Here is a 21,634-nt window from a genome sequence, read left to right as displayed (position 1 = left end):
CCCTCTAGGCGTGAGTCCACTCCGGGTTCCCCCCCCCCCTCTTGGCGTGAGTCCACTCCGGGTCCCCCCCCCCCTCTTGGCGTGAGTCCACTCCGGGTTCCCCCACCCCCCTCTTGGCGTGAGTCCACTCCGGGTCCCCCCCCCCTCTTGGCGTGAGTCCACTCCGGGTTCCCCCCCCCCCCTCTAGGCGTGAGTCCCTCCGGGTTCCCCCCCCCCCCCCCTCTAGGCGTGAGTCCACTCCGGTCCCCCCCACCCCCTCTTGGCGTGAGTCCACTCCGGGTTCCCCCCCCCCCCCTCTAGGCGTGAGTCCACTCCGGGTTCCCCCCCCACCCCCCTCTTGGCGTGAGTCCACTCCGGGTCTCCCCCCCCCCCCTCTTGGCGTGAGTCCACTCCGGTTCCCCCCCCCCCCCCCCTCTAGGCGTGAGTCCACTCCGGGTCCCCCCCCCCCCCCCTCTAGGCGTGAGTCCACTCCGGGTCCCCCCCCCCCCCCTCTAGGCGTGAGTCCACTCCGGGTCCCCCCCCCTCTTGGCGTGAGTCCACTCCGGGTTCCCCACCCCCCCCCCCCCCCCTAGGCGTGAGTCCACTCCGGGTTCCCCTCCTCTGGCCCCCGCCCCGCGCCCCCAACGCGGGCTCACAAAACTGCGCCGCCTCTGCCGCTGCCGCCGCAGCTCTCTGTGACAACAGCCGCAGTCAGCTGTAGCAGCAGCTCTCTGTGACAGCAGCAGCAGCAGTCAGCTGTAGCAGTCAGCTGTAGCAGCAGCTCTCTGTGACAGCAGCTCTCTGTGACAGCAGCAGCAGTCAGCTGTAGCAGCTCTCTGTGACAGCAGCAGCAGTCAGCTGTAGCAGTCAGCTGTAGCAGCAGCAGCAGTCAGCTGTAGCAGTCAGCTGTAGCAGCTCTCTGTGACAGCAGCAGTCGCCTCGCGATTCCTGGAGGCGCAGAAGCAGCACAGAGCGCAGCACCCAGAGACTCGAGTCGGGGGATACGGGGCAGCCGCACGCACAGAGACAAGATACAGAGACAAGACGCACACAGAGACAGACACAGAGAGAGACAAGATACAGAGACAAGACGCACACACATAGACACAGAGACAGACACAGAGACAAACAAGACGCACACACAGAGACACAAGATACAGAGACAAGGCGCACGCAGACACAAAGAGGCAGCGCGCCATGGATCCGTTCCGCAGGGCAGCCCACGAGGAGATGGATGAGAGGCCCCTCACGATGGACGACGACGAGGAGGACGACGACGAGGGGGAGGAGGACGAGGGGGAGGAGGACGAGGAGGAGAGGCGAAGCGACCTGGCGGGGCCTGCGGTGAGAGGCCCGTATTCTCGGGTACGAGCATCCGCAACAACAACAACACACAGCAACACATACACATACAGCAACACATACACATACAGCGACACATACACACAGCAACACATACACACAGCAACACATACACACAGCAACACATACACATACAGCAACACATACACATACAGCGACACATACACATACAGCGACACATACACACAGCAACACATACACATACAGCAACACATACACATACAGCGACACATACACACAGCAACACATGCACACAGCAACACATACACACACAGCAACACATACACACAGCAACACATACACATACAGCAACACATACACATACAGCAACACATACACATACAGCAACACATACACACAGCAACACATACACATACAGCAACACATACACATACAGCGACACATACACACAGCAACACATGCACACAGCAACACATACACACACAGCAACACATACACACAGCAACACATACACATACAGCAACACATACACATACAGCGACACATAACACAGCAACACATACACACAGCGACACATACACACACAGCGACACATACACACAGCAACACATACACACACAGCAACACATACACATACAGCGACACATACACATACAGCGACACATACACACAGCAACACATACACACAGCAACACATACACACAGCAACACATACACATACAGCGACACATACACACAGCAACACATACACATACAGCGACACATACACATACAGCGACACATACACACAGCAACCCATGCAGAACAACACACACACAGCGACACATACAGAGCGACACAGATCAACACACACAGCAACACAACACACACAGCAACACAACACACATCAACACACAACAACACACAGCAACACAACACACACAGCGACACAGCGACACATACACAGCAACACAACACACCACATCAACCCATGCAGAACAACAAAGACATCCCCGATATAAATATTCTCACCAGACTGTTGGGGCGAGCGCTGTGAGTGAGTAGCACCGATAGACGTAGAGGCCGGCACGGCGCACGAGGGGTGGGTGGGTAGCCGGCACCAACACAACAATAACAACACACACCAACACAATAACAACACACACCAACACAATAACAACACACACATCAACACAACACAATAACAACACACACCAACACAATAACACACACATCAACACATACACCAACATACACCAACACAACAATAACAACACACACCAACACACACCAACACAATAACACACACATCAACACACATCAACACAATAACACACACCAACACACACCAACACAACAATAACAACACACACCAACACAATAACACACACATCAACACACACACCAACACAATAACACAATAACAACACACACATCAACACAATAACAACACACACACCAACGCATTAACAACACACATCAACACAATGACAACACACACACCAACACAATAACACAATAACAACACACACCAACACAACACACATCAACACAATAACAACACACACCAACACACACATCAACACAATAACACAATACCAACACACACACCAACACAATAACACCACACATCAACACAAAAACAACACACAGCACACAAAGACAAGAATCCGCCCGATTGTTGAGACGGGGACTGTTCACGACACAGATCAACAACAACAACACAGACACACAACAACAACAACACAGACACACACACAGATCAACAACAACAACACAGACACAGAGACGACACACACACAGATCAACAACAGACACACACACAGATCAACAACAACAACACAGAAAGACGATACACACACAGATCAACAACACAGACACAGAGACGACACACACACACAGATCAACAACAACACAGACACACACAGATCAACAACAACAACACAGACACATAGACGACACACACACAGATCAACAACACAGACACACACAGATCAACAACAACAACATAGACACACACACAGATAAACAACAACACAGACTCAACAACAACAAGACAGTGCCTGTGTGTCTGTGTGTGTGTGTTTTATTCGTGCCTTGTGTGTCCCCACGGAGGGCCTCACTGAGTCTCGCGACTCTCCTGTCTCACGAGGGGAGGGTCCTGCCCGAGTTCATTGGCGCTGCCGCTGCTGCTGCCGCAGGAGGCGGCGTGGACACTGTGGGGCGTGGGGGGCGGTGTGGACCCGTACAGTAGCAGAGGGACCCGTACAGTAGCAGAGGGACCCTACAGTAGCAGGGGGACCCGTACAGTAGCAGAGGGACCCGTACAGTAGCAGAGGGACCCGTACAGTAGCAGAGGGACCCTACAGTAGCAGGGGGACCCGTACAGTAGCAGAGGGGCCCGTACAGTAGCAGAGGGGCCCGTACAGTAGCAGAGGGGCCCGTACAGTAGCAGAGGGGCCCGTACAGTAGCAGAGGGACCCGTACAGTAGCAGAGGGACCCTACAGTAGCAGGGGGACCCGTACAGTAGCAGAGGGACCCGTACAGTAGCAGAGGGACCCTACAGTAGCAGGGGGACCCGTACAGTAGCAGAGGGGCCCGTACAGTAGCAGAGGGGCCCGTACAGTAGCAGAGGGACCCGTACAGTAGCAGGGGGACCCGTACAGTAGCAGAGGGGCCCGTACAGTAGCAGGGGGACCCGTACAGTAGCAGAGGGACCCTACAGTAGCAGGGGGACCCGTACAGTAGCAGAGGGGCCCGTACAGTAGCAGAGGGACCCGTACAGTAGCAGAGGGACCCTACAGTAGCAGGGGGACCCGTACAGTAGCAGAGGGGCCCGTACAGTAGCAGAGGGGCCCGTACAGTAGCAGAGGGGCCCGTACAGTAGCAGAGGGGCCCGTACAGTAGCAGGGGGACCCGTACAGTAGCAGAGGGACCCTACAGTAGCAGGGGGACCCGTACAGTAGCAGAGGGGCCCGTACAGTAGCAGAGGGGCCCGTACAGTAGCAGAGGGGCCCTACAGTAGCAGAGGGACCCTACAGTAGCAGAGGGACCCGTACAGTAGCAGAGGGACCCGTACAGTAGCAGAGGGGCCCTACAGTAGCAGAGGGACCCTACAGTAGCAGAGGGACCCGTACAGTAGCAGAGGGACCCGTACAGTAGCAGGGGGACCCGTACAGTAGCAGAGGGACCCTACAGTAGCAGAGGGGCCCGTACAGTAGCAGAGGGACCCGTACAGTAGCAGAGGGGCCCGTACAGTAGCAGAGGGACCCTACAGTAGCAGAGGGGCCCGTACAGTAGCAGAGGGACCCGTACAGTAGCAGAGGGGCCCGTACAGTAGCAGAGGGACCCGTACAGTAGCAGAGGGGCCCGTACAGTAGCAGAGGGACCCGTACAGTAGCAGAGGGACCCGTACAGTAGCAGAGGGACCCGTACAGTAGCAGAGGGGCCCGTACAGTAGCAGAGGGACCCGTACAGTAGCAGAGGGACCCGTACAGTAGCAGAGGGGCCCGTACAGTAGCAGGGGGACCCGTACAGTAGCAGGGGGACCCGTACAGTAGCAGAGGGACCCGTACAGTAGCAGGGGGACCCGTACAGTAGCAGGGGGACCCGTACAGTAGCAGGGGGACCCGTACAGTAGCAGGGGGACCCGTACAGTAGCAGGGGGACCCGTACAGTAGCAGAGGGACCCGTACAGTAGCAGGGGGACCCGTACAGTAGCAGGGGGACCCGTACAGTAGCAGGGGGACCCGTACAGTAGCAGGGGGACCCGTACAGTAGCAGAGGGACCCGTACAGTAGCAGGGGGACCCGTACAGTAGCAGGGGGACCCGTACAGTAGCAGGGGGACCCGTACAGTAGCAGGGGGACCCGTACAGTAGCAGAGGGACCCGTACAGTAGCAGAGGGACCCGTACAGTAGCAGAGGGGCCCGTACAGTAGCAGAGGGACCCGTACAGTAGCAGGGGGACCCGTACAGTAGCAGAGGGACCCGTACAGTAGCAGAGGGACCCGGCACGTACCCCCTCGTCACCCAGAGAGGGAGCTGTGTGTGTGGGTCGCGTGTGCCCGGGTCGTGTTCAGCATGGGGGGCTACTTGGGAAGTGAACTTGTTGGGGGGGGGGGGGGTCCCTGATCGGGCTCAAGTGGGGGTCCCAGCAGCAAACCACGCACCCCACAGACAAAGCTCCCCCGTGTAGCCTGTAACAGACTTGGGGCAAGTGCTGTCAGCGAGCAGCACCTATGAAGGCTACCGGCACTGTGGCACACGAGGGGGTGGGTGGCCAGCACCACGCCCGGCGGCCTTTGTCTCCCAGTGGCGATGTTTACACACCGCGCCAGGTACTCGTTTGAGGTCGACCTAGGGGAGGCCCATGACCGGTTCAGATACTCGTCACTGGCGCTGGCCGTGAGTGGGAATCGAACTCGGGTCGCCGGGTTCGTAGAGAGCGGCGCGCTAACCGTTGCACCACCGCTCCCACGGACCCCAAACGCACGGGGACCCTCCTCCTCACATCACCTCGATAATCTCTTACACCACGGGTGCTGAACGCAGGTACAGTGGCCCAACACGTCAAGTGTCCAGCAACAAACAGCACGATTAAAGCTGTAATAGACGAGAGCTGACACGTGTCTTGCATTGAGCGAGGTCTTAGGAACTTGGGAAAGAGACACTGCGGGGGAATTCTAAAGTAGAGCAGTGCAGGGGAAGAGGCAGACAAGCGAGGTGACCTGCAGTGAGTGAGTTGCTGTGACCTGCAGTGTGGTGAGTGAGTGTTGTTGTGACCTGCAGTGTGGTGTGTGGGAGTGTTGTTGTGACCTGCAGTGTGGTGAGTGGGTGAGTTGTTGTGACCTGCAGTGTGGTGAGTGAGTGAGTGTTGTTGTGACCTGCAGTGTGGTGAGTGAGTGTTGTTGTGACCTGCAGTGTGGTGAGGGAGTGAGTGTGTTGTTGTGACCTACAGTGTGGTGAGTGAGTGTGTTGTTGTGACCTGCAGTGTGGTGAGTGGGTGAGAGTGTTGTGACCTGCAGTGTGGTGAGTGGGTGAGTGAGTTGTTGTGACCTGCAGTGTGGTGAGTGGGTGAGAGTGTTGTGACCTGCAGTGTGGTGAGTGGGTGAGTGTGTTGTTGTGACCTGCAGTGTGGTGAGTGGGTGAGTGTGTTGTTGTGATCTGCAGTGTGGTGAGTGGGTGAGTGTGTTGTTGCGACCTGCTGTGCGGTGAGTGGGTGTGTTGTTGTTGTGATCTGCAGTGTGGTGAGTGGGTGAGTGAGTTGTTGTGACCTGCTGTGCGGTGAGTGGGTGTGTTGTTGTGATCTGCAGTGTGGTGAGTGGGTGTGTTGTTGTTGTGACCTGCAGTGTGGTGAGTGGGTGTGTTGTTGTTGTGACCCTCACATCTTCATCTAAGCTCTTCATGGTAATTTACAAAACTTGCCCTACTTCTTCCCCCCTGACCCCATTCCTGCGTTCCTTCTACCCTGCCTCCTCCCTCTTATCTTCCCCTACCTTGTGTCCATTTTTCAATCCTACCTCTCCAAACGTGTCTTTAGACAAGTAGGAGAAACCCAAACTGGAAGAAATCCTCCCCAAGCCTTCGCCATCATTTCGTGTTAAGTTGATAACTCATAGAGCTCCTGCACACGACATGATTTCGTCCCACCATTCCCGCCGCATTGCCAGTGCTTCTTCACACGCTTTTCAGATTGTGCTCCATGGTCTACGTTCATGTCCACATTCCGATCCGCGTGAGTCGTAGTTTGCACCGATCGATCGCGTTCTTCTATCAGGCGCATTGCTGCGTCACTTCTCGTGGCCGGGTTGAGTTTGACATTGGCACCAAAAACAAAGTTCCCCCGTATAGCCTTAACAGGCTGTAGGGGCAAGTGCTGTTAGTGAACACCTATGAAGGCCAGAACGGTATACGAGGAGGTGGGTGGCCAGCACCACGCCCGACCGCCTTTGTCTCCCCAGTGGCGATGTTTACACACTGCACCATCTACTCATTTGAGGCTGAGTCGACCTAGGAGAGGCCCAGGACCGGTTCAGATCAACGTCACCGGGGTTGGCCGTGAGCGAGAATCGAACCCGGGTCGCCGGGTTCACAGCGCAGCGCGCTAACCGCTACCCCACCGCTCCCCACACGTTGTCTGTGCACTCAGGTGACATCAGCACCACACCCCTGCTGTTGTCCACCTCTGCATTCCACCTCTGTGGCTCCGGTGTGTTGGCAGTGGCTGTGCTCGGTACACTCACTCTCCTCTTCATTTCAGCCGTGCCCCTCTGAAAGACAACTGCAATCGTTCAGTGCACCGGTTGCACTGTTTAGCCTTCCACAAAAATGGGTAACACATTAACAATTTCATATTTGCTGATGTGGTCACTATGACATCCAATGGAAATGAACGACAGAACATAATCAAATGATTGAAAGAAAACGGTAAAGTGGGGCTCAAAGCAAATAGGAGCAAAGTTGGTTTGTTGAACAATGCCTTTGTTATCATCCAAGAGTTTTAGGCATCACATGTTAAGACTACACACGATGCATTTGGAGGAAAAAGGTACAGTATTCTCAAATAGAGGAAGTGCAATTACACTTTTTTTTTACGATCAGTAAACCTGTTGTATTCATAATAGCTTGTGACAACCTCGACAAGGGATATGCATGAGTTGATAGGTGAGGGGTGGGTGGATGAGTGAGTGGAGGCTCGTGAAGGACGCTGCTGCTGCTGGGCAGCTGGAGGCAGTCGCCCTCCAACAACAACTGAGGGCAGAGGAGCGACGCTCACAACAACGAGCGGAGCTCCGGGCTGATAAAACGCAGCAAGTTGGTGGTGCATCTGCCAGTCACCTCAGCCAGTCCATTGACTGACTGAGGTGACTGGCCTGCAGCGGGCCTTCCACACCTCTTCGTGCCTCGTGGTGCAGATCGTCTGTCCCAAGCTCCGTGGTGGTGTCACTGCCACTTGGTGGCGAATGGCGGTTGTTGTTGGGGTGGTTGAGGTTTGGGGTGGTTGAGGTTTGGGGTGGTTGAGGTTTGGGGTGGTTGAGGTTTGGGTTCGTGGGTGGGAGAGGAGTCACCTGCCAGGTCTCAGACACCAGGGCCAGGAGAGAGACGGGATATTTCCTCGCTTTTTGCGGGTTCGGTTTGTGCAGTTTTGCGTGTATGCGGCTAACCTATTTCTACCCCAAATTCACTACATAATGCGATTTGAGTTAACTCGCATGTGGCTACGTGGTCGAAAGTGGGCAAGATTGTGTGTGTACTGTGTGTACTGTGTGTACGTACTGTGTGTACTGTGTGTACGTACTGTGTGTACTGTGTGTACTGTGTGCGCTGTGTACTGTGTGTGCTGTGTGCGCTGTGTGCGCTGTGTGTACTGTGTGTACTGTGTGCACTGTGTGTACTGTGTGTGCTGTGTGTACTGTGTGTGCTGTGTGTATTGTGTGTGCTGTGTGTACTGTGTGTGCTGTGTATACTGTGTGCACTGTGTGCGCTGTGTGTACTGTGTGTACTGTGTGCGCTGTGTGTACTGTGTGTGCTGTGTGTACTGTGTGTGCTGTGTACTGTGTGTGCTGTGTGCGCTGTGTACTGTGTGTGCTGTGTGCGCTGTGTGCACTGTGTGTACTGTGTGCGCTGTGTGTACTGTGTGCGCTGTGTGTACTGTGTGCGCTGTGTACTGTGTGCGCTGTGTGCGCTGTGTGCGCTGTGTGCGCTGTGTGCGCTGTGCGCGCTGTGCGCGCTGTGCGCGCTGTGCGCGGTGCGCGCGGTGCGCGCGGTGCGCGCAGGGTGCGCACCGCGCGCAGTGTGCGCTGTGTGTGCTGTGTGTACTGTGTGCGCTGCTCGGCAGGCAGCTGTATCTGGTGCGTTGTGGATTGTGTGACTGAGGGTTCATGCTGCACGATTTCGCTTTGTGTGCACAAGGCGAGGGAAACTCGTGTCAGCTAAACGTTGTGCGCTCAGGTGTGCTCAGGTGTGCTCAGGTGTGCTCAGGTGTGCTCAGACCTGGAACCCGAACAGGCGCTTGTACAAATAACACGACGTTTTATTTGGGGCACTACCCTGGGGTTTTTTTTAGCAAATTATGTAACGACCTCGTGCTCGGGACGGTGAGACGCGTGCCTGAACTTGCTGAGGAACTCTTTTGACTTCTGCGGGGAAGGGACGGGGGCTGTCTCGCAGACAGAAAACAGCGATCTGGCCGAGCGAGTGGCTGGAGGATGACGTGCCCGTCGTGGGACGAGTGAAGGGTGAGCGTGGGAGGAGGCAGGCGGCGGGGGGGGGGGCAGCCGTCTGCGTGGAGAGAGGCTAGAGAGCCGGGAGGATGGAGGGAAAAGGAGAGGGCCGCTTGGGAAGGGCAGTACAGCTTCGTGCAGACTTCTTGTTTTTCCACACGGCTGCTGATTTAGATGCAGATCAACGACTGCAATGTCACAGTCAAGTGGTCAGGCCCAGATAGCGGCGTCAGGAGCGCTGGAGTTGTATCGCATTGCTTCGTTCTGCGTTGATCGGTCTGTTCTGGGTGACCACAGTCGTGCACTGCGTGGCTTGTGTTGTTGCTCTGGAGACCGGGAGATTGATGACACTATGTAACACATTTTTGTTCCTGGGTCGCAAAAGCAAAGTTTGTGGGGAATAATAGCTATTTTCTGTACTTTTGAGGCATAAGCAATTAGGAAATAACACTTACTACCCAGGACCAAAAAATAAATAAATAACTTTTGCACCGTGTGATCGATGTTCGGTCACCGTGTTGACGGCATTAGTCGTGATTTCTCACCTAGCAGAGTGCGCCGCGTGAAAGCTGCCATCTTCCGCTCCAAATGTGTGGACTAATCTCCGCCTGTATGGGATAGCGTGTTTCCCCCTCGCACTCGTGGGGTTTCTCCCACATGTTATAAACGCTCATTAATTTTGCGGAAAATGTTTGAATGCACTGAAGACCGCAGAGCTTGTGCCTGGCTCCTGCCTTCCCACTCGCCTGTGGCTCCTCGCTCCTCCACGCATTACCACTTGTTCAGCGCCGTGATGAGGTGCATTCTGCAGGAACGACTCGATAATCTACGCAAGACAAAAGCATCGTTTATTATTACGAACGTTGGGATGAGTGGAGTCGCGCCCGGTCGGGTGGAACCCAATGGGAGGGGGGGGGGGCACGTGTTTACCCCACTGCCACCAACGTGGGTTATGTATGTTTGCTGAACTTCCACAATGGAGGTTTTTGGGTTAGATCACGTGAGTATGAATGTGTCATTAAACCCGCCACCTCCCGACACGGCCAATAATAAGGTTCGTCACGTAAACAAAACGTGACAATTCGTTACTAGTGCAGCACTAACCGGTGTGTTGGACACATTCATATTTATTCCATCTAACTCAAAAACCACTATTATGGATAATATTGGTGGCAAAACCCTACGTGCTAAACTTTGTTGAACTTTCGCGCCGTACGTAGCCAACCATGATTATTATCATGGTAATTATCATGGTTGGCTATTGTTCAGTGGTGCAAAGGCCTTGGTGTTTAAGTGCACAGTGGATCTCTCCCCGTGTCCTTGGTCCTCTCGCCACGATCCCTGTAATTTGCGGGAACAGATTCTTCTGTGAATCGTCTTAACATGCGCAAGTCGGGTCTTCCCATGACCTGGGATAATTCCACCAATCCCAGTGTCTACAACTTTGTGTGGGTAACAGGCGTGGCGCGTGATTCCCCAAGGCCTCTGTCTAAACCGCAGAAGGGTGTCACGTGTCTGCGGTTCTGCATGCGCTGAGACGACCTTCATCCCACGGTGGATTTGCCGGAGGGTTGTAACTTCATTTTATTATTCTTTCGCTGTCAAAATGTTTCATTATCATTTTAACGCTCGCTTGGAAATAGAGCAATTACAGAAAACTAGCCTGGACCCCAGGATTCTAAGAATCGATGGTGGAATTCCCACCACCGGATTCGGGCTGAGAACAGAAGATGAGCACCAACGCCTCTTTCGGACCTTTTGACATTTGGAAAACAAAGCAACAAGCACGTGCCTGCCGTGGAGGCGGAGCAGGTGCCTGCTGCCAGCCTGGTGAAGTCAGCAGTCACATGAGTGGTGGTGTGGGAGGGGGGGTGTCACCGGGTGTGCGGCTGCAGCAGTTGCTCAGCTTCGTGGTGGGGCAAGTAAGTGGGTTGTTGTTTTTGTGCTCAACTCGTGCCGTGAGCTTCCGGAAGCAGCCCCAGCTACCCCCCCCCCCCCCGAGGGCAATCCACTCTTTTTGAATGAGATATTGTATTCTACCATTTCAATTGTACGACTTACGCAGGTTTATGCGGTTTGAGGGTGAGAAAACATTTACTGGCAAAAACCCCCACCCGGTTTTGTAATTCCCAAAGCTAAACACCCTTGGATTTGTTTTCCTCCAGAAATTGTAATGTACATGCCGAGTTCCATCTCCATGAGCTTGGTCGTATCTGAGCCTGCCGGCTTGGTGTGAGACTCTGCGTGAGTCTCTGAGTGAGTCTCTGAGTGAGACTCTGTGTAAGTCTCTGTGTGAGACTCTGTGTGTGAGTCTCTGAGTGAGTCTCTGTGTGAGACTCTGTGTGAGACTCTCAGTGAGTCTCTGAGTGAGTCTGAGTGAGTGAGTCTCTGAGTGAGTCTCTGAGTGAGACTCTGTGTAAGTCTCTGTGTGAGACTCTGTGTGTGAGTCTCTGAGTGAGTCTCTGTGTGAGACTCTGTGTGAGACTCTCAGTGAGTCTCTGAGTGAGTCTGAGTGAGTGAGTCTCTGAGTGAGTCTCTGAGTGAGTCTGAGTGAGTGAGACTCTGTGTAAGTCTCTGTGTGAGACTCTGTGTGAGACTCTGAGTGAGTCTCTGAGTGAGTCTCTGCACACAGAGAGGCTCTGTGTGAGACTCTGAGTGAGTCTCTGAGTGAGTCTCTGCACACAGAGAGGCTCTGTGTGAGACTCTGTGTGAGACTCTCAGTGAGTCTCTGTGTGAGTCTCTGTGTGAGTCTCTGAGTGAGTCTCTGCATACAGAGAGACTCTGTGTGAGACTCTGCGTGAGGTTCTGCGTGGGGCTCGTTTTAGCGTTCGCAACGCGACGGGCGGCCACTCGGGGTGAGCGCGCTCGGTGGGATCCGTGCCTCCACCTTCGCGGGTTCCAGTCCCGTCAGAGGCCGGATTGGGGCACCTGCCGCCATGCTCTACTCCGTGGCTTCTGCTCAAGAACGTGCAACATACTAAAAAACCTCGATGAAAAGGGTGCCGTGGGGGTAATTCGATGAGAACTGTAAAACATCAGTGTCGCTGTGGCGCGTGACGGTGAGTGGCCCGCCCCGAGTCGTGAGTGCTGCCCCGTCAGCAGTCGCGGCAGCAGCAGCAGGCCACATGCAGCTCTCGGGATGTGCTGAGCAAGCGCGTTTGCACAAAGCACGTGTTCCTGGAATGTGTTGAAAGAACACCGTATACATTTACTCCACTTTCTTTAAAACCAAAGTAAGTGGCTTGGTTATCAATTTGTGGAATAAACTGCAATTGATTATGCCGAGTGCTGCTGTCGTAAGAAACCTGGGATTTCTTAATCGTATGCTTGCTTTGTTTAAACTGGCGTGGTTTTTTTTTGGTAATTTCCCTTCTAGACTTATATATTTATTTTCCTCAACTCGTGACCAAAGAGGAAGACGCTTTCAAAACACGACACAAAATAATGTTTCGCCTTGTTGTTGTGGAGTTGAAAATAAATAGATCAGCAGACAATGGCTCCTTATATTTATCTCTAAAACGTAAAGTATTTTTACACAAACCATCGGCGCCACAGTTGATTCAGTACAAGCAAATCCCAAGCTTGGCTTGTGATGTAGGCCGCACGATGCGTGACCCGATGAGACGTCACACACGGAACCCGTGGCAGTGGAAAGGCATCATATCATCATCATCGTTGTCATCACTGTCTGACTGCGGAAAATATCTCTAGCATCTTCACTCTTTCAGTCTCCATTGTCAGCTCGAGATTTGGCCACCGTGACAGTGGTTTTACTTAGCGTAGAGTCCAGCAGAGTGGCCTCGGGGTAACGCGCGTCAGCGCCCGTGTAATGCTGTGCCACGTTACGGCGCTTTAGCAGCTGTCAACATTATTATTAGAAGAAGAAGGGCCTAGCTAGATGCCCGACTCGGGTACCTCTCTGCAGTTTGTATGTTTTCTATCTCCCTGTTCTGCGTGGGATTCCTCCAGGTTCTGCAGTTTCCTCCCAGAGCTAAACAAACATACATCGTAACTCACTGGTATTGGCCAAAACATCCCAGTGCCGAAAAAAGTCACCTGCAAATGACTCGATGGGAATTACACAGCGACATCGCTGCGGCGGCATAGCTTGCCGCGGTGGTGGCGGTGGAAACGCGGTTTGTCTTTGCCTGCGTGGCACGTGCCTCCGTGTCTAGGGCCCCACCCGCGCCCGAACGGTGCCACGCGTTAGCCCAGCGGCACCTCGTGGACACTGCGCGCTTCCGTGCATCCAGAAACAAGAGAAGCGTCTCCCCGCAGGAGACCCGGCGGGTTCCACGTGGAGCGACAAGCGCGTTTATTACGCCTGCAGAACATCGCCTCCCATCGAGATTCGATGAGTCGAGTTCAATGGGCGGTGACGCGGCCCAGCGGGAGCGTGCTCACCGCTTGTCGTTGAGGTTTGCGGTTCGCGTCCAGTGGCCACCCTGGTTATTACTGTGGTTGTGCATTGACCGCGATACTTTGCACCGTCCGCTTCACAGCCGACGTTAAATAAACCCGTGATGTCATTTCGTAAGAGTAGGCCATCGTGTGCTGGCATTTGGCCAAATTTGATAATCACCCTCAAATTACTCAATTGGGACATGTACACACCAATCATCGCCCCTTGGCAGAACACTCGTGGTAAAGGGTAATGAGACTCAGCCTCTTCCGGGTAAAGAAGCAGAATACTGTAGTAGTAGTAATACAATTTAAAACAAACATTTGACCAGGACAGACTGTCAGCGTGAGTCGTGTTTGCAGATTCTGTTACTTGACATTTTTGGAAACCTGATTCCCCACGTGTTGCCGAGGCTTCAAGTTGTAACGCCCGCACGGAATTATTTTGTAACAATGGAAAACAAGGCCACTGCGTTAGCTACAGTACTGTAGTTGTGCACCCACTCCAAAATTTTTTTTTTATACAACGAACCCGATTTTTTTCCCAATGCTGCATTGCCATTCCTCATTTCCGTACAGAAATATCGTGCGGCGTACAGAGACTGTGCACAGTGGATGCCTGCTTACGCCGCGGTTACAAAACAAAACACGGTTTGGAGAAGTCTGCTCATCATGCCCAAAGGTGCCGTGTTGATTGAGAAGGTACGCTCTGCTGAAAACCCCGCAGACGACGGTGCGGCTATGTCAGTGAAAACATTTGAAAGCATCATCCAGTCGGCCTTGCTTGATGCCGGTGGGGGCCGTGTTCGGGGGTGCAGCCGCCTACTCCGTAGCGTGTCCACCCATATATTTTGCACACAACGGAAGCAGGCTGCGTGGGATTGCAGCGTATCACGCGGAGAAAAGCGGATCTGAAGGAGAGCCAAGTTGTGGCAATAGGCAGCAAAGGTCAGCGAGGAAGAGCGAGCGCAAAGAGGAAGGAGAGACGGGCGAAGGGAAGCACGTGACGGGCAGAGAATAGACGAGAGGGGTTAGCTGACAACATCAGTAGTCGGCCAGCAAATGGGGCACGCACTTTCCTGTGGACAGCTGTGCAAGAGGGCCCAGAGATAAACATAAATCTATATATATGACGAGAAAATCCATCGCAACATTCAAATAGTGCATGCCAGAAAATAGGAAGTTTCAAGGCCTATATGCATTCTACAACAATCAACAGGTCATCTTCTTGATTCTTTCGGTAAAGTCACGTAGAAGGGAAATAATAAAATAATAAAAATAAAACATAAAATAATTCTCACGTTTCGGCCACAACGCAAGCAGCCGTCCATGCGTTGTGGCCGAAACGTCGTGAGAATTATTTTATTATGTTTTATTTTTATTATTTTATTATTTCCCTTCTACGTGACTTTACCGAAAGAACCAAGAAGATGAATCCCTGCAGTCACGAAAGCTTTAAATCGAAAAATCAACAGGTCCTGAAGAACTGCAACAGCACTGAGACACAGATATAGACAACGATGGACCTGTTTTGTTCTTAGTCGGACTCATCAGCACAGTATCGTCACACATGCTCACTGCTGCAGACTCTGTCAGTTGGTCACATTTGTGAAATGTATTAAGGCAAGAGGAGCACTCTGCAGTACTTTGGGAACTGCCGATGATTCTTACATAAGGCACAGGGGTGGAGTGCTTTTGTTGGCATGTTTGTGTTGTTTGAAACTGAAGAGCCCAGGGGTCTGAGCACAGGCAGACTCGTGATGGTCGGACTCAACTAATGCCATGACAGGGAGTTGTTTACATTTCATTATTCAGTAAGTACTGTCGCTTCGAAATCCTGTTGTGTGAATGTGATATATTCACTCAGAGTACAGTATAAGTTCATAATCTGTTCAGATCAGATGCTGTCCCTTCATCTCATAGCTAACTTAAATTTTTGTTGATTTTTAAACCATAGTGTTTTTGTTACCGTTATAAGGACCCTAAGGGTTGGTGCACTAAACGTTCATAATTTCTCAGGTGCAATGAAAGTTTTAGTCCCCGCTATGAAACCTTCGGTGCGTTGATTATTGCCCCCAATGGCCATCGCCGCTGTAAACGGAATTCGCCCCCAGGATCGAGGCCGGGGAGGAGCACCTCCACTCGAACGCCAGCGCGGGACGCCCGGGGCAGCTCCAACATACAGTTGCGGTGTAGGGGGTGAGCACCCTAGCCCAGGGCTTCACAACCGGTGCGCCGCCAATGGGCACGCCGCTGCACCGCCAATGGGCACGCCGCTGCACCACCAATGGGCACGCCGCTGCACCACCAATGGGCACGCCGCTGCACCACCAATGGGCACGCCGCTGCACCGCCAATGGGCACGCCGCTGCACCACCAATGGGCACGCCGCTGCACCGCCAATGGGCACGCCGCTGCACCACCAATGGGCACGCCGCTGCACCGCCAATGGGCACGCCGCTGCACCACCAATGGGCACGCCGCTGCACCGCCAATGGGCACGCCGCTGCACCGCCAATGGGCACGCCGCTGCGCCGCCAATGGGCACGCCGCTGCACCGCCAATGGGCACGCCGCTGCGCCGCCAATGGGCACGCCGCTGCACCGCCAATGGGCACGCCGCTGCGCCACCAATGGGCACGCCGCTGCACCACCAATGGGCACGCCGCTGCGCCGCCAATGGGCACGCCGCTGCACCGCCAATGGGCACGCCGCTGCGCCGCCAATGGGCACGCCGCTGCACCGCCAATGGGCACGCCGCTGCGCCGCCAATGGGCACGCCGCTGCACCGCCAATGGGCACGCCGCTGCGCCACCAATGGGCACGCCGCTGCGCCGCCAATGGGCACGCCGGTGCGCCGCCAATGGGCACGCCGCTGCGCCGCCAATGGGCACGCCGCTGCACCGCCAATGGGCACGCCGCTGCGCCGCCAATGGGCACGCCGCTGCACCGCCAATGGGCACGCCGCTGCGCCGCCAATGGGCACGCCGCTGCGCCGCCAATGGGCACGCCGGTGCGCCGCCACCGCTGCGCCGCCAATGGGCACGCCGCTGCGCCGCCAATGGGCACGCCGCTGCGCCGCCAATGGGCACGCCGCTGCGCCACCAATGGGCACGCCGCTGCGCCGCCAATGGGCACGCCGCTGCGCCACCAATGGGCACGCCGCTGCGCCGCCAATGGGCACGCCGCTGCGCCGCCAATGGGCACGCCGCTGCGCCACCAATGGGCACGCCGCTGCGCCACCAATGGGCACGCCGCTGCGCCACCAATGGGCACGCCGCTGCGCCGCCAATGGGCACGCCGCTGCACCACCAATGGGCACGCCGCTGCGCCACCAATGGGCACGCCGCTGCGCCGCCAATGGGCACGCCGCTGCGCCGCCAATGGGCACGCCGCTGCGCCGCCAATGGGCACGCCGCTGCGCCACCAATGGGCACGCCGCTGCGCGCCAATGGGCACGCCGCTGCGCCACCAATGGGCACGCCGCTGCGCCGCCAATGGGCACGCCGCTGCGCCACCAATGGGCACGCCGCTGCGCCGCCAATGGGCACGCCGCTGCGCCGCCAATGGGCACGCCGCTGCGCCACCAATGGGCACGCCGCTGCGCCACCAATGGGCACGCCGCTGCGCCGCCAATGGGCACGCCGCTGCGCCGCCAATGGGCACGCCGCTGCGCCACCAATGGGCACGCCGCTGCGCCACCAATGGGCACGCCGCTGCGCCGCCAATGGGCACGCCGCTGCGCCGCCAATGGGCACGCCGCTGCGCCACCAATGGGCACGCCGCTGCGCCGCCAATGGGCACGCCGCTGCGCCGCCAATGGGCACGCCGCTGCGCCGCCAATGGGCACGCCGCTGCGCCGCCAATGGGCACGCCGCTGCGCCGCCAATGGGCACGCCGCTGCGCCGCCAATGGGCACGGCGGAGCGCCGCCAATGGGCACGCCGCTGCGCCGCCAATGGGCACGCCGGTGCGCCGCCAATGGGCACGCCGGTGCGCCGCCAATGGGCACGCCGGTGCGCCGCCACCGAGCACGGCGGAGCGCCACCAATGGGCACGCCGCTGCGCCGCCAATGGGCACGCCGGTGCGCCGCCACCGCTGTGCCGCCAATGGGCACGCCGCTGCGCCGCCAATGGGCACGCCGGTGCGCCGCCAATGGGCACGCCGGTGCGCCGCCACCGCTCTGCCGCCAATGGGCACGCCGCTGCGCCGCCAATGGGCACGCCGCTGCGCCGCCAATGGGCACGCCGCTGCGCCGCCAATGGGCACGCCGGTGCGCCGCCAATGGGCACGCCGCTGCGCCGCCAATGGGCACGCCGCTGCGCCGCCAATGGGCACGCCGGTGCGCCGCCACCGCTGTGCCGCCACCGAGCACGGCGGAGCGCCACCGCAGCAAATTTCAGTGAGCTGCGGTATTTTGGGAATGACAGTAAAGGAAAGAACCTGACTATTCCCAGGGCAGGAGAGACGAACTCTCCATGTCCGTGCCGTTGAGTGGCCGATGCAGCCTCCACCCCCATCCCCCCCACTCGCCGCTCTCTCCTCTCCGTCCGTCGGTCGCACGTGCGGAGTATGGCGGACGGCCGTCAACCCTCACCCCCAGGCCTCTCGACTCTCGGTCGCGATTGCAGAGTTGGGCAGTCTTGTACGACGTTTGAGTCAGCTCGATAGTGAGTGCTGTGGAATGAACAAGGTTGAAAAGCACTGCCTTGCACGAGCATTGAAATTGCATCGAATAATCACTTCGAGCATATTTACCACACCTTCCGATTAGCACGGTTGGCTGCGTACGGTGCGAAAGAAGTTAAAAATAAATACAAGAAACCATGGACAGAGATATGATCTCATCAGCACGATTCGACTCCACAATTTAATGAATTGTTACTGTCTGTGGTCACAACTCATTTTGATGGCTTGTGTTTTGACAATTGTAGAGCCTGTGGAATCTACTGCAGTTGCTGGTTTCCAGTTCTATTCAATTCTTACCTCTGGCAATATGTTCTGGATTCAAATGCCAACGTAGAGGTCTGCTAGCCACGAGAGGGCTTTAGGAGAAAGTTTGTAGTTTTTCTTTTCCTCCATTGAGGAAGTGCAGACTACAGCGGTTCACTATATGGTCCATAGTTTGGGTTGCATGCCCACAATTGCACTACTGTGGCTTGTCTTTAATTTTCCTTTCATGAAGGAGATGTGCCCATCAGCTTGTTGATGTTTTCACTGAGTGAAGAAGTCTCGCACGCACACAAACACGAAGACATCCAATCCTCAATGCACAGCGCGATACATGGGCCCTGATCATGTGTGTCATTTCTCAGGGTCAACGGTGAAGGTCGATTATTGTGCTCAACATGCGTGCGGCGCACGACGTCGAGCCTGGCGGACATCAACTCTCAGCCGTCCGTGTAAACAGAGACACGGCAGCCGTGTATGTTTTGGTGTTGAACTTATTTCACGCCGTACATAGCCAACCGCGCTAATTTGAGGTGCAGATGTGGGGTGGGGTTGGTGACGCGAGCGGGTCGGTACAGGTGAGCGGTTGCCGCAGGCGAGACGGCCGAGGTGAGACGGGACCCGTGGAGTTGTTTTGCCGAGTCATGGTGCTAAGGTGCGGCGGCGCCTCCTCGAGGCGTGACCGACGGGGTAGACTCGCCGACTCGCACTGCGTGCCCCCGACCTGGTGTTCAGTTTCTCGGCGCCATCCCGGGTGGTGACACAGGTGCGTCCAGTTGGTAATAACATTGAACAGTAATACTCACAACCTGCCTTTGTGAAAAGAAAAGGTCAGATTCATCGACTAAAGTTGTAAGTGTTTGATGTCATTCCCGCATGAAAGGCCCACAACCTCGGTGGATTTGAATTGCGATCATTTTGCATTCACATCTGTTCACGCAAATGTAAGCTAAATTTGCACGCCCCCGTAGCTTCTGCTGCAGTTGCTCTAGATTCACGCTCCCGTGTGTGTGCAGGAGTTCCAGGCGAGCAAGTCTCGGAATCGTTATCTCGTTCTCTTCAGCACGTGCAACCCGCAGCACGTTGCAGACTTCCGGCCCCGGAACTCCCCTCACCAGCTTCTTTTAACCCTTGTGTGTGTTGGAGAGTAAACCTCACTACAACATTGACAATTCGAGTGCCGTGACGTTTCGCCGGTAATTACAACCAGCTTCATCAGGCGACAGCCAGAATTTGTGGAGAAATCCTCATCGTCAATATGAGCTAATCGGGTGCGAAGAACAGAATGGAGGTTGGGTTAATGTAGTCATATGAATTACAATGGATATATTATTATTAGTTGGGTTATTCACAGTTAATCGACATACATAATGTACATTTATACATTATGTATGTCACATTAACAATTTTTGGGTCCAAAAATCTTTCCTCCAACCGACCCCTCCTTTACATTTAACTTTGCCCGGGCTTTTACAAATTAACCTCTCCGCCAATCAGATTTGAGTGTTTCACGTGTGGAAATTGAGCACCTTATTTCAACTCGCAAGTCCAAGTACAGATTGTATAGATTCTCACCACTATATGTTGACGTCACTATCAATCTATAGATTCACTCCACTACTGATTCTATAGATCCACACCACTGAGTCGCTATGCGCCTCAATAGCAGTACAAAGAGAAAGGATCTGTGAATCTAATAGTGCATCAATTTCATTGTGGAAGCGTCATGGCGGCGAGATGTTAACTACCTCGCCTCATATACATGAGGTAGTGGGTTTGATCCCCAGCCTGACTCCTTTATATATGGAGTTTTATGTTCTTCCCATGGTCGTGTAGGTTTTTCTCCAGGTCCTCCGGTTTTTCCTCCACATTTATGAACACGCATTTAGAGTATGTGTCTGATATAAATGTCCACGTGATAAGCCACTTCGTTGAGCTATCATTTGTGGCCAGGCCGCTTTTAAAAAAGCTGCAGTGGGCGTTACCTGGTAAAATAAAAAAAACATTTTAGTTTTGTCTGTGTGGAGAAGGAAGCACACAATTAAATACGTGCTGCTCTATGTCTGTACTTGCGTCGGTCGTAACTCCCTGATATGGGAACATCGATATTCTCATTATACGCAGTAATATGTTCGTGAGCTCGACGCCAATGTCGGGGTCTGCTGGCTACGACGAGAGGGCTTCAAGATCGAGAGTTTGTGTCGTTTTGCTGTTCCTCTTCCGTTGTAGGAGCTCAGACTACGGTGGTTTACTGCATGGTCAGTGGCTTGGCTTACATGGCCACACTCGCTCTCCCGTGACCTGTCTTTGATTGTTTTACATTCATGAAAGAGATTTGCACGTAAGCTTGTGGATGTTCCCACGTGGTCGATGGTACGTCAAGGAACGTGAAAGCCGGGACGTGCGATACATTGTCAGTGAAATAGCAAGGGGACTTTTTAAGATCAAGGGTTGGTCAGGCACAGGTAGAACAACTATGTGAAGGTGTGAGCTCGTCATGGTCACGAGGGGAGGAGAATGATTAATGGTGCAGACTCCCTTGTTGTGTCGCAGTGGGGGGGGGGGGGGGGGAGAAGGGGGTCGACGAGGTGGGTTCGAGGGTAGGGCACCTGGGTTCAGAGCTGTGGACAGGTGGGGCACAGCGAATGTTGCACTCAGGGGCATCGGAGTTCACAGATGGCGGGCGGTGGGGGTGTTTGAGGCGTGAGAAGGGGCGCTTAGACTACAAGGTGGCTAGAACACGCTGACAGATGGAAAAAGAGAACGAAGAAGATTCGG

The 21,634-nt window shown here is 54.9% G+C and overlaps 1 protein-coding gene across 1 annotated transcript in view; it reads left to right on the top strand.

Annotated features, from left to right (window-relative positions):
- The first annotated feature begins 660 nt into the window (after window positions 1–660).
- The window catches only part of LOC133342833 (endothelin-converting enzyme 1-like), a 56,079-nt gene continuing 35,105 nt past the window's right edge, over window positions 661–21,634 (top strand). The window contains 1 exon segment of the mRNA XM_061552143.1: window positions 661–1,344. Coding sequence (XP_061408127.1) covers window positions 1,177–1,344 — 168 coding nt within the window. The 5' untranslated portion in view covers window positions 661–1,176.

This window comes from Lethenteron reissneri, chromosome 16 (genome assembly GCF_015708825.2).
Source record: "Lethenteron reissneri isolate LAM-NWPU_2019-01 chromosome 16, ASM1570882v1, whole genome shotgun sequence".
Lineage (NCBI taxonomy): Eukaryota > Metazoa > Chordata > Hyperoartia > Petromyzontiformes > Petromyzontidae > Lethenteron > Lethenteron reissneri.
Note: the sequence above shows the minus strand (reverse complement) of the source record. Positions and strands in the feature narration are given on the sequence as shown.